This window comes from Schistocerca serialis, chromosome 6 (assembly GCF_023864345.2).
Source record: "Schistocerca serialis cubense isolate TAMUIC-IGC-003099 chromosome 6, iqSchSeri2.2, whole genome shotgun sequence".
Lineage (NCBI taxonomy): Eukaryota > Metazoa > Arthropoda > Insecta > Orthoptera > Acrididae > Schistocerca > Schistocerca serialis.
Window position 1 is genome coordinate 274,049,466 of NC_064643.1, and position 14,212 is coordinate 274,063,677.

At 42.1% G+C, this 14,212-nt stretch overlaps 1 protein-coding gene across 3 annotated transcripts in view; it reads left to right on the forward strand.

Annotated features, from left to right (window-relative positions):
- The first annotated feature begins 1,615 nt into the window (after positions 1 to 1,615).
- The window catches only part of LOC126485080 (aldehyde dehydrogenase, dimeric NADP-preferring-like), a 363,030-nt gene continuing 350,433 nt past the window's right edge, over positions 1,616 to 14,212 (forward strand). The window contains exon 1 of one of the 3 annotated variants that reach the window (XM_050108684.1): positions 1,616 to 1,754. In XM_050108684.1, coding sequence (XP_049964641.1) covers positions 1,658 to 1,754 — 97 coding nt within the window. In that variant the 5' untranslated portion in view covers positions 1,616 to 1,657. The remainder of the gene's footprint in view (positions 1,755 to 14,212) is intronic. The other 2 variants (XM_050108683.1, XM_050108686.1) reach the window with 2 other exon arrangements.

The window sequence follows — 14,212 nt, forward strand, 5'->3', positions numbered from 1 at the left end:
CATTCGGCCATCCTGATTTAGGTTTTCCGTGATTTCCCTAAATCGCTCCAGACAAATGCCGGGATGGTTCCTTTGAAAGGGCACGGCCGACTTCCTTCCCCGTCCTTCCCTAATGTGATGAGACCGATGCCCTTGTGATGAGACCGATGACCTCGCTGTCTGGTCTCCTTCTCCAAAGAACCCAACCCCTTTACCATGATGTATTTCCTCAGTCAAGTATAAATCACGTTGCATGTTTCAGGAACCCTTTTAGTTAGTAATTGTTGGGATTAAAAATGGTTCAAATGGCTCTGAGCACTGTGGGACTTAACATCTGAGGTCATCAGTCCCCTCGAACTTAGAACTACTTAAACCTAACTAACCTAAAGACATCACAAACATCCATGCCCGAGGCAGGATTCGAACCTGCGACCGTAGCGGTCGCGTGGTTCCAGACTGAAAATTGTTGGGATACAACAGCACTGAATTTGAGATCCTCTTAACTTCTGTTAATGATTAGGAATCATAATATAGCTATCAGCCTCTCTTCGCAGCTTACAGCCTCCCTCATGACAGTATCCTTTTTCGTTAATAATGGTTTGATGATGTTCAGCAGCTCATAAATACATTATTCATCCATTATTAGATAATTACGAAAATCATCGAATCGCAGCTGCTTACGTAACAGAACATGAGTGAATTTCTTTCCTTGCATTAGCCACTTCTTTGCCCACAGCTTTCGCTCCGTACTTTTTTTTTTTTGTCCTGTTACCTCTAAAACAGCCGAGGCAAATCCCGTGTTTGTTTCTGTGTAACGCGTAGCGGGCTCTCACGGGACATGAAAACAGTGAACTTAAAAAAAACGAATCGCAACAACAGGGTACACCGTAATCGCTAAGTGCAATCGGTCGGACGTGTGTAAGCTGCAACGAAATTTGTCGGTCGATCGGCCGATAAATTGGTGTGTGTGTGTGTGTGTGTGTGTGTGTGTATGTGTGTGTGTGTAGGGGCCTCAAGCAGCGATTGAGATTAAATAAAAAATAGTGTAATGCTAAAGTAGCGAGGGAGGGGGATGGCAGAGAATAAAAAAGGCATTGGGTCTGAAGTAGACGCGTCATGCCTCAGCGAAACACACGCACCCGACGCTCTACCATACGCTACCCTGTTCTTAGTACTTGAAGTATCACTGTCTGATAGACGCGGAACGAGGTGTTCACACTAATTAGCACTCTCGTACACAGCACACTGAGATCGTTTTTGAATAGACCTAAATTGAGAAGGCTTCTTGCAGATAACGGTGCCCAGGTCCCTCTCCAATTCAGTGTACCCGAAGTTGTTCTTATTGTGTGATGCTAGTAGTAGCGAGTGGGCAGGGCGGGGGGGGGGGGGGGGGGGCAGCACAGGCGTAGAGTCACAGTTTGCCCTGGGCGCCTACTACCCAAGTTACGCCAGGGTTAACACCGCTTCCTGCCTCGCTGCCTGTAAGCCGCTGGCACCTTTCCGCCGGAGGGTTTGTAGGGCGGAGTGTTGGCAACAGTGAGGACGCGCTGCTGGCACGGCAGTGCGCTGCCGCCGCCACAACACGCCAGTTTCGTGTATCACACTCGGCCCGCGCACGCCTACTGGCCACGCTCTTTTTCTCTCTCGCGTGCCGTAGAAAGCCATCAGCCCTGCCCGGATGACTGCTGTGCAGCACGACATTCCTCACCCCAACCGGCTGAGGGAGGACCAGCTGGAAGCTGTGCTTGTTGACGGATTGCAGCCTCCGTGCCCAGGTAAGTCTATATTCACTACGTTCGATTCTCGCAAATTGCCTAGTTGTCCAGCCTTGTGCGCTGCAGCGCCTGGTAAAATGATAAGTCGCCAATTAGGGAACATAAATACTCTCCGATCTTAACAAAGCTGTATTGTTGGTGCAGTTATGTTCTTCTCTCCCGCTCGGCTGGCGACGGTACCTACGTGTCGCACGATTTTCTGACTTGCTTTATAAACTGTTCACAAGGTGAAGTTTGGCAAAAACTGCCATTTCTGAAATCATAGCGAAAAATTGACTCGCAAACCTCGTTTCAACGGAAGCGTCCGATTCCACCCGTCTGCTTTGACCCATGACGTAAGGGTGTTGTGGTGTGTGACGTCATTATGGCGCGGAGTTTGAGTTGGTTGTTTGTAGATGTCGTCTTGTTGTTTTTGATGGCGTCCTCTGTGTGTGCGCGCTCGCGCGCTTGGGATGGCCGGCCGAAATTTGTTGGTGGTAATTGTTTTTGTTCTCGAGTTGTAATGTTTTGTGCATTTATTGTGTATTGAATGTGTTTTAATTTACGTAGGGATGTTTGAGTTTTTAATTTTTGAGGTGTCGTTGTTTTGGTTTTGTTTCTCGTAGTTGTAGGTGTTGATTTTTTTCGTATCAAGAGTTATAGTAGACCTGTATAGGTCAAGGGAAATGACCGATTCCAATTTTCGTATTTTTATATGTAGGTATAAGTGTTTTGGTACCGTCAGCTGTGGTCAAGGAAAATGTCTGATTCCAATTTCCGTATTTTTTGCTGTAGGCGTTGGTGTTTTGGTATCTTCAGTTACCATTGACCTATATGGGTCAAGGGAAGTGTCCGATTCCTGTACAGTTTGTAATTATTACTATTTTTTTTTTGTTCGTCGTCTTGTGCGTTTTGGGATCATGGTGGTTTCTTTATAATGTTATATTTAGCTTGTCTCATCCCTAAAATCCCCAATTCCCCGCGGTTGTCCCGTTAGTTTGATTGTATTTTTGGAGGGAGATGTTGTTGCCTTATTTATACGTACTTTCGTGAGTGTGTGTGTGTGTGTGTGTGTGTGTGTGTGTGTGTGTGTGTGTAGTGATATAACAGACGCCATATTGGAGACGCTTAGAATAGCCATTTCCGCCATAATGATGACGTCATGGATAGAACACTTGCCCGAGAAAGGCATAGGTCCCGAGTTAAGAGTCTCGATCCGCCACACAATTTTAATCTGCCATGAAGTTTCATTCTATTTTCATTGTGATCAGTCCGTTAACTGTAATGATGTTCTCCACGATAGTCTGTCATGTGCAAGACGCCTTATATTACAAACTAGGAAATATATCATAGAGGGAGAAGAGGTGTTTTGATCAGGGATACACGTAACTGTCCAATGCTCGGTGTATCTAAGAAACATTGTCATTACACATACAGGCGTCCGCGAAATGGGGATGGCGACGAGACGCGAGGAACACTCGCATGATCTTCGAATAAGGAGACATAGACTTAAATTTCGCTACAAAATTCTCATGCGTTTGCGGCAATTATCTTTAAGTCTAATGAACAGTAGATCTGACGTTGCCGAGTGCGACGGTAAACACTGTGGCGTTAGTTCATGTAATTAGGGTGAAAAGAGTTGGAAGAATTTCTTTAGATGGCAAGAGGTTCAAGAAAGTTCACCAGCTCAAATACATCGTATCTTGGTTTACCAGTGACATCAGCGTAGAACATGGACATCAAGGAAAGAACAGCAGGGGGAATGAAACGAATTTATTCCATCAGGGAGACATTCAGCTCAAAATCAATATCAGCGAATATTAAGATGAGTATATATATTACTAACAGTGATGCGCCAGGTAGTCATGTATGGTTCTGAAACCTGGAGCCTGATAAAATGAGAAAAGAAGACTATTAATATTTGAAAGAAATGTAATGAAGATATGGGGACCTATCTTAAAGAATGGAGAAGGAAGAATGAGGAACTCTACCTCTTTGTATAATAACCAACAATACAACGGAAGCTGAAGAGCAAAAGAATCCACTGGGCGGTCCATGTAGACCGTATGCCAGAAGACTGATAATGAAAGCACTCGAGGGGGAAACCACACAGCAGACGCCGCATAGGACGACCAAGACAGCGCTAGATGGATAATCTGGAGCCTGATAAAATGAGAAAAGAAGACTATTAATATTTGAAAGAAATGTAATGAAGATATGGGGACCTATCTTAAAGAATGGAGAAGGAAGAATGAGGAACTCTACCTCTTTGTATAATAACCAACAATACAACGGAAGCTGAAGAGCAAAAGAATCCACTGGGCGGTCCATGTAGACCGTATGCCAGAAGACTGATAATGAAAGCACTCGAGGGGGAAACCACACAGCAGACGCCGCATAGGACGACCAAGACAGCGCTAGATGGATAATCTGGAGCCTGATAAAATGAGAAAAGAAGACTATTAATATTTGAAAGAAATGTAATGAAGATATGGGGACCTATCTTAAAGAATGGAGAAGGAAGAATGAGGAACTCTACCTCTTTGTATAATAACCAACAATACAACGGAAGCTGAAGAGCAAAAGAATCCACTGGGCGGTCCATGTAGACCGTATGCCAGAAGACTGATAATGAAAGCACTCGAGGGGGAAACCACACAGCAGACGCCGCATAGGACGACCAAGACAGCGCTAGATGGATAATCTAGCAAATGACTTGGCAATCCTGGAGACTAAAGGCACCTAGAGAAACCGAGCACAAAACGTGAAGAACTGGAGGAACTATGGAAGCACTTGGTCTGCAGGGTCTGTGATAGTTGGATATGTATGTGTGTGCTAGTAATTAACATTTCTTTTCGGCAGCAGTTTCAGCGTTGGTATTAGTCAAGATGAGTAACAGATCAGTGGCCAAATTGTCCCAATCGCTTCTCTCTCGCTTTCTTACGTCGCTCATATCAATCTGCAGAGAGGGATTGTTCCAACGCCCAAGCGCGCGGATTTCCTGAACAACATAAACAAGGCACTTTCCATCAGCACCTAATCGTGCACTGTTTCTGCGTTACACATTATGTAGCTTTCAAGACAATTTTGTTTATTATCAGTTATGCCTATCAACATCACTTAACATGATCATATGTGTTGTTTTCAGGCAGTGTCAACATAAACATTGAATAAACGTTTTTTACACTTTATCCCTGTTGCTCCAAATATAGCAGTATTTTCTCAATATTTTTTCTATTTCACAGTTCTAATTTTTAGTTTCAACCTAACATTATTGGAGAATGAATAAAATACTTTAGTGAAAAATTTCTAACTGTGTTTCGTAATACATTGAATATTCTGAATTTAATCATATGAAAATATAATTTCAGATTGCGTTAAAGGCACCCATATTCACATAACGTAAGATGCTGTACTTGACAAACTATTGGGATTTAATTTTTAGGTAATACAGTAAACCACGTTAAAAATTCTAAAGTGATGTCAATAGTTCGGGACAAAAGAAATTCCGCGTACATATTGTCAAATAAAGTTCGTGGATAGCGAGACGTTTTGGGATCCACTGTGCGTCATATCGAGAACGACAAATTTTAGAACCTCTCCCCCGCCTTTTGATAGTGTCTACGATCATCAATGATCACACATTGATTTGGATTTGGTTCAGGGAGAGTTTCTTTACTAACAGCTGTAGTTAACACTATTGCACATGTACATTTAACAGTCAGGGCACACTACCTTATAGTCTACGCGAACGTCAGCATTACTATTTGTTAGAATGTCCGTGAGCATTCCGTTTATGTTCATACTTTGCAGGATCAGAAAAAGGCCAGAACTAGGAAAAATTTAACACGAAACAAATCAAACCTAAGAGTCAGATATCTGTTCCACAAATCTGTCAATTTGTGTTAACTGGAGACTCGGTAATTTATCATTTTTACCACGAATAAAGTCATTTTCGGTCTTAAATGTCCTTTTCAGTTATTTATGGAACCGTTCATCGTAATTTTTTAAACCTACCTTAGCACGGAAATCCATTGTTTTTCTGTTGTAATGCTCTTAGGAGTCTTCTCAGTGGAGACAGCTTCACGACTAGTAGGTAATAGCAACAGTGGTCGGTGCAGGCAAGGGAAACTTCAGAGCTTGTTTCTGTTTACGTTTTTTTTTTTTATTCACTTAATGCCGTCTTCAGCAGCACATGCTGACGGTGAACAACAACTTTCCACATGGATGGCCCGTACAGGATGTTACACATCTTTAGGTTTAAAATTAAACTGAGAATTTTGACACAAGTAATGGTCGGAAATGATTGTTTCAGGTGCTATGGGATTGTGAATGGGCAGTGTCAGCAGGTGATGGTAAAGCAATACTTATGTTTGTGCGTCGACGATGGTGGAAGATTCACCTTGATTATATTAGCTTCTTATCTGCCAGCAATTTGCAGTCATTGTCTTGGTTAATGTGCTTAGGATTCGTTCAGCGTTATGACGCTAGAAGACCGTAAAATGAAATGAAATAGTGCAACTCTCCCAAATAGTTTAATGGAAAATATAACGGACGTGAAAGCCACCATCCTGTGTTTTGGTGGGAAAGCGACGACGCGTAAAAATAGTTGTACTCGTTTACACAGATAGGCGAGTCCTAAGTGCATTAGACAGCTGAGCTTGAGACGGAGGGAGCGGAAACAGCGAGAACGTGTTGTTATGTAAAAATTATAGAAAACAGCAGATATTAATATCGAATTTATAGTTTCCAACGTCGTAGAAAATTGGTGACATTCCCGGTGAAATATAAGTTCAGTGAAAGAAATTAGATGACTGACCTGTTGAAACCAACTAAAAGTAACAGAAATAATTTTTCCGTGTCATCTGCGAAATAGAGATTAATAATTGAGCAAGTCCACTTAATCTGTTAATTTTTGTAGGAATAATATTTTCAAAAGTGTAGTACGAGTCACATTTCTAAAGTACCGTTTTGAAAGACACCTGTTGGAACTTCGCGGTCGCACACCACGCAAGCTCACAAAGTATCTTCAACTAGTGGCTATCCACAGACACCAGAACGGTAGCTTTCGTTTGAATGAACGTAGGTTTGACATGTTTAAAACTGGCCAGCCGACTGAAAAAAAACACATTGTGAATAAACGCTATTAATCGTTTCTCAAATGCAAGAGACGTGAAATTAGCACATTGTGTGGGGAAAGCAACGAACGCGGGAGTCGATAGAAAACTAGTGACACACTTTACGATTTCATGATCTCGTGTCTTTCCTCGCGTTTGAAGAAATGCTCATAGTTGTACGGACGCACAATCGGCAGATTTCTGTGATAACGGGTCTGCAAATACGATATGGATACAAGCCATAATATAGGTTGAAATTATATCGTGAAGTAGATGTAGGTCCTGGGTTTCACGTAAAAAAAAAAGTTGTAGTAATAGGATTTTTGTTCTTTCTATAAAGGCATTTTCTTTATAAAATGCTCCTAATGTATTAACATTATTAAAACGACCAGGCAAAGGTAAACACTGCACTGGATAGCTCAGTCGGGAAGACCTTTATCCATGAAAGTCATGGTTCCTGGTTAGTCCCGGTTCGATACGCATTTATAGCCTGCCGGTATGCTTTTAAAACAGCTCACACTTTCGTTGCAGAGTGAAAGATTCATTGTGATAGTGGAATATATGTTGTAGGCTCGGCCTTACGGGGTTATGATACCTGCCAATCTGAGATCAATTTACAGAACCATCTAAATGCAATCAGTATCTGTTGACAGTCCGTAACGTACATCTAAGTTTTCAGTAGTCGAACAGAATCTGTGTAGATTAGTTAAGCCTCATTTTTCATGTGTACCTTCCAGCTACTGTTCCGGCCCTAGATTTGCTACGGTATGATAAATAACCAGCAGAGGAGATGATTTGACACAAAGGCGTTTTTGACTGGTTCAGCCACTCCTCTGCTACATTATATCACAATAACTGACGACATGGGAGGGAAGAACAATGGCGATAATCAAGTAATCGACACAGAATATTAAACACTCTAGCAAGGGGAAGGACCATTGTTGCATTTTGCTTCATAGAGCAACAAGTGCTGATTACCTGCTAGTTTAAGTGCTTTGTACTTACTGTCTTTAGACACTTGCTGTCTTTGAAGCGAAAGTATGCATTCATTCATTCATTCATTCATTCACTGAGGACAGGGCAGATAAAAAGGTGCATTAGCCGACTGTGTATTATTTCAGAAGTCTTCTACAAAACTTCTTATTGTCTGCAGGGCTAACAAAGGGTTATTTAACCGTTACTGTTATTAAAACGACGAATACAATGTACAACCTTGGCGTTGAGTAATGGCTGTCATTTTTTCTTCTAGTATTGTAATTATGTACCTCATTGTTCCTTTTGAACTGTAGTGGATTATTTACAACAAACTTCATGAGTGAATAAATGTACTGTGAAGCAGTAGTCAGAATACCCAACTCATTAAACAGACGTCTACAAGATGATCTCGTGTGAGCACCACATATTATTCTTACAGCACGTTTTTGGGCAATGAAGACCTTTCTTAAAGATGAGTTACCGCAGAACATTATTCCATATGACATTCCTGAATGAAAATAAGAAAAATACGTCAACTTACTGACTTCTCTCTCCCCAAAATTTGCTATGATTCTAAGTGCAAATGTGTAATAACTAAGTTGTTTTAGTAGTTCCAAAATGTGTTTTTTCCGATTTAAATTCTCATCAATATGGACAATTAAGAAATTTGTAGTTCCGCCATAAGTATTATTTCATCACCATATGTTACACTTATTACTGGTTCAGTACGCCTACAGGTGCAGCACTGAATATGATGTCAAATTAAGGATGAGGCCATTCGCAGAAAACCAATCATACTTTTGAGAACTGTGTTCGCCATTTCATCCATTTCTGTATGTATACTGGGAGTGTTTACAATACTGGCGTCATGTGCAAAGAGAACTAATTCTGCTTGTTGTACATTAGACGGTAGATCATTTACGTATATGAGAAACAGTAGCGGACCTAAGATTGAGCATTGGGAACCCATACGTGATTTCTCCCCAGTCAGAATTGTGTCCCTGGATTCTGTTGGTTGAATTACTACCAAGTACAACTTTCTGCATTCTTCTGGTTAGATGTGACATGATCCATTGGTTGGCTATACCATCAATCCTATAAAACTTCAATTTATCTAGGAGTATAGCATGATTCACACAATCAAATGGCTTGTATAGGTCACAGAAAATACCTACTAGTGCTATTTTGTTATTTAATGAGTGTAATATCTGGTGTGTGAAAATGCCCAGTACAGCAATCTTCTGAAATCCAAACTGTGATTTGCTGAGGATATTATTGTTGCCAAGGTGAGATACTATTCTAGAATACATCACCTTCTCAAAAATTTTGGAAAATGTCAGCAGTGAAATAGGTTGGTAGTTACTAACGTTTCTCTTAACACCTTTTTTAAAGAGGGGTTTAAAAACGGCATATTTTAGTCTCTCTGGAAAAATGCCTTGAGTTAGTGATGCATTAAATATTTCGGACAATAACGGACTTACTGTATTTGAACAAATCTTTAGTACTATATTGGAAACACAATCAAAACCAGAAGAGCATTTATTCTTGAGAGAATGTATGACCCTCTTAATTTCAGCAGGAGCATTTGGTGGTACATTCATATGATGTAATTTTATGAGAGTTACTTCAACACATTGTTGTGATCTTTCTCTTGAACTGTTGGCCCCTATGCTTTCTACTATGTTTAAGAAATTATTATTAAATACATTTGCTACCTGTGACTTGTCATTTATATCCCTGCCACTCAATTCAATAGTAAAGTTATCCTCTTCTGTGATTGGTTGTCCTGTCTCTTGCTTCACTGTATTCTATATTGCCTTAACTCTGTTGTTAGACTTACTGATTTCTGACACTGTGTACATGTTTCTTGATTTTTTTATAACCTTGTATGTATTGCATTGTATGTTGACCGGGGGGCTAGAAACGACGGAGAGGCTTCGTCCCCGCCACAGCCGCAGTGGTCCACAACCCCACGACGACTAGACGACTACCGCAGTACACTTCACCCCTCCGCCGCCCCACACCGAACCACTCTTTCAGGGTTATGGTGCGGTTCGGTCCCCGGCGGACAACTCCCCCCCCCCCCCCCCCCACCTCCCCTCCCCAGGGAACGTCTCGTACCAGATAAGTGTAACCCCGACGTTTGCGTGGTAGAGTACTGGTGGTGTACGCGTACCTGGAGGACTTTCTTGCGCAGAAATCGCCTACTTAGTGTAGCTGAGGCGGAATAAGGGGAACCAGATTCGCTGAGGCACGTGGAAAACCGCCGAAAAACCATCCAAAGACTGGCCGGCTCACCGGACCTCGACACAAGTCCGCCGGGCAGATTAGTGCCGGGGACCAGGTGCTTCTTCCCAATCCGGAAAGACGTGCGTTAGACCGCACCGCTAACCGGGCGAGCTTCAGTAACCTTTCTTAGCAATTTGAGTAGTATTTGTAGTGTGCAACTACTGCTGGGTCGCTACTTGTTCTTGTAAAAACATACATTGCCCTTTTCCTTTCACAAGATAATTTAATCCTCTTAGTGATTCATGGTTTCTTACACAGCTGTCTAATGTCCCTTCTGATTAGCTAATGTGGAAAGCTGTTTTCAAATATTGATATGAATTTATCATGGAATAGATTGAATTTTATATGGGCATTTCTTTCTTTATAAATTTCGTCCCAGGTTGTTTCTTGTAAACTACTCTTAAAAACATTTGCCCTGTAGCCATTAATGATTCTGACTGACTTCCACAGGGGTGTATCCACACTGTAAGGCACTATGTAATTTATCGTTTTATTTTAGGTTTTCGAAAGGGCCACTTGCTATTTCTCTCCTGGTGATAAAATTTAATGAAAAATACCTCATCTTACACATACAGCATACAACAAAAATTTATCTTTCATATACCGAGCAATTTCTGTATACGTAGCTAATCCTCTTCGTTCTGACACACAGTCCGTCGCTTCCAACACCCAACTACTTCAAGGCAATGTTTACCGCATTCTTTTGTTGTGCTAAGAAGGTGGAGTTGGTAACACCACGAAGGTGCGGTAGCTCTTGGCACGGTGCAAGCGAGCGAGCTCCCTAATGCCAACATTTGCACGACGGGAGCGCCGTTGCCCTTGGCTTCGGAGTTTCCTTCTAGGCTGTTCTTCAGCAGTAAATAAATTTTTCCCTTAGTTCTGCACCGATGCTGCTCCACTGTTCAAGAACCGGCCGTTGTGACCGAGCGGTTCTAGGCACTTCAGTCCGGAACCGCGCTGCTGCTACGGTCGCAGGTTCGAATCCTGCCTCGGGCATGGCTGTGTGTTATGCCCTTAGGTTAGTTAGGTTTAAGTAGTTCTAAGTCTAGGGGACATGACCTCAGATGTTAAGCCCATAGTACTTAGAGCCATTGAACCACTGTTCAAGAAATCTGGTGTTCTTTGAAAGGCGGGAGGATTTTTTTAAACTGGCCATGGTAACTAGCATGTAGTTTCCTAAAATTCTCAATTATGGAAGTGTTTATGTGAGGCACCTGACAGTTTAGATAACTGACGCTAAATCACATGTTCACTGCTTCAGTTGCTATATAATACCTTAGTCAGCAGGACGCGTTATTTGAGCACACTCGCGCCTTCAGATATATTAAATTTGAAACATACACGTGTAGCAGAGCCAACATCTCTTGCTCTGGTTGAGGACGTTTTATGCTTAGGATTCACAGGAGAAACGCAGGAAGAGTCCGAACTCTTACCGACAAACACTCTAAGATTTCGCCTAGAAATTTTGCCAGATGTTTTTATATTAACACTTGGTCCGTAGTGGCTCGTTAGAGCCATTAGTTCAATTTATTACCCCAGTTAACTTTTTGATTATATGGTCATTTTACAGTCTTATTTAAGGACTTCATATACAAAAGGTTAAATATACACTAAAATATACGTAATGTAAACAAGCAAACAAACAATCCCGAGAAAATATTGTAATGGAATATCTAGGTCTCTTAACCATTCTACAGCTCTTTGTGTCACCAAATGCAGCTTGCTCAGTTCACCAAGAAATTTTCGTAGTATACACTCTTGAAACAGGTGCTGCACAGTTTGCACAGGATCAGCACAGTCACACACTGGACCATCTTTGAACCTCCATTTCATACAAACGGGCACCACATCTTCCATGCCCCGTACGAAAACGGTTCAGAGGTGTCCATAGTTTTCCGGGAGGACCAAATCCATTCACGCGTTTGTTAGTGTCAGTTATAAGGTGAGAGTTAATCGAAGGAAACTTTTGACAAACCTCTTTCCATTCTTGACAAGCATATACAAGAGGCGCATCTTATATTGGCCAGGCTGGTTTCCCAGATTTGAGTCTGTGTCATGTGTACTCTGTGGTTGATTATGTAGAAGTGAGTTCCGGTGAGTGAAACACTTTTGGAACTCTTATTGCTGCTGCCTCTGGTCTTATTGATGGTGGTGCAATATCACATAATAAAGGCAGCCTTGGAAGTGGTGTAGATTTAGTAGTGCCACTAACTCTCATTGCTTGAAGCAATATGACGTCACTTATGGTTACATGTGCACTATTTTTGCATTCTGGAGCACAGTATTCTGGCGTGGAGTAAACCAACGCCAATGTATTAGTATGAAGAATATCTGAACTTGTACCTCATCCTGACACGGCCAGTTTTCTCGCAGTATCAATTCTGGTGTTCACTTTTTTGTTAAGTTTTCTAAACGGCTCTTAAACGTAAAAAATGGTTCAAATGGCTCTGAGCACTATGGGACTTAACTTCTGAGGTCATCAGTCCCCTAGAACTTAGAACTACTTAAACCTAACTAACCTAAGGACATCACACACATCCATGCCCGAGGCAGGATTCGAATCTGCGACCGTAGCGATCGCGCAGTTCCAGACTGTAGCGCCTAGAACCGCTTGGCCACTCCGGCCGGCCTCTTAAAGGTAAGAGACCGGTCTAAAATGACCCCAAAGTTTTTGGGTATGGGTTATGTTCCAGAGGGACGTTTTCGACGACCACGTTTAATTTACGATTTGCCTCACGGTTTTTAAGATGGTAAGCATTTATCTCCGTTTTAGATAGATTTGGCTTCAATCTCCAGTTCTAGAAATAGTGGCTCATCTGTAAATCTGTGGTCAAAGATCTTTCACGCTCTTCCAGCTTTCTTGCTTGATAAGGTAGTCCTAGGTCGTCAGCAAATTGTATCTTTTTAGCGCTAGTGTTGTGCCTATCGCCGGTACAAAGATTAAAAAGGGTTGGTGATAACTCAGAGCCATAAGTAGCCCTTTGTCTCCAAGGAATACTTGAAATCGTGTTGCTGAGCATATTATCCATTACATTAACCAACTTCTTATATGGTATGATTCTGCAAATTTAAATAGCAGGCCATGGCGCCCTAAGGTCTTCAGTGTGGCCGTAAGGTCAACAAATACTACTGCGGTCTTTAATTTGCGTTGGCACCCAGCTTCGATGAAAGAAGTTAGTGCCAATACCTGACCACAGCAATTGCTATTCTTTCGAAAACCGGCTTGATAAAGCGGAGGTACTTTGTCAACTAATGATTGAATTCTGTTTAGCAACATTCTTTGTAGTAGTCCACAAACTACATTAAGTAGTGATATGGTATTGTAATGTGATGCTTCGCTGCCATCTTTACCAGGTTTTTTGACGGCTATTACCTTTGCAGCACTAATTTTTGTTGGAAATTTTCCATTGACCAATATTATATGATATACACACATCAAAAAAAAAGTTTTGAATCACCCTAGTTCCCAGGACTCCTGAAGATAGATGTTGACTGTTGATATTGTATGACAGACACAGTCCTTTTGACTGTTCAGAGATGTCACTAAACCCGTACAAAGATGTAAATAACCCTGCATGAGCAGTACCTATTAGACGGACTGGGTGCCACAGCCGATCAGTTCCAGTCATTCCATCAGGAAGGAGGTACAGGGCTCATGTTGTCTGTAGTTCAACCATGCCTAGACGGTAAATACGGTGGTTCGACCCTGCCCGCATTGTTACTTTGTACCACGAAGGGCTCTCAACAAGGGAGGTGTCCAGGAGTCTCGGAGTGAACCAAAGCGATGTTGTTCAGACATGGAGGAGATACAGAGAGACAGCAGGAAATGTCGATGACATGTCTCGCTAAGGCCGCCCATGGGCTACTACTGCAGTGGATGACCGCTACTTATGGATTATGGCTCGGAGGAAGCCTGACAGCAATGGCACTATGTTGAATAATGCTTTTCGCGCAGCCACAGGGCGTCGTGTTACGTCTCAGACTGTTCACTATAGACTGCATGATTCGCAACTTCACTCTAGACGTCCATGGTGTGGTCGATCTTTGCAACCATGACACCATGCAGTGCGCTACAGATGGGCCCAACAACGTGCCCAA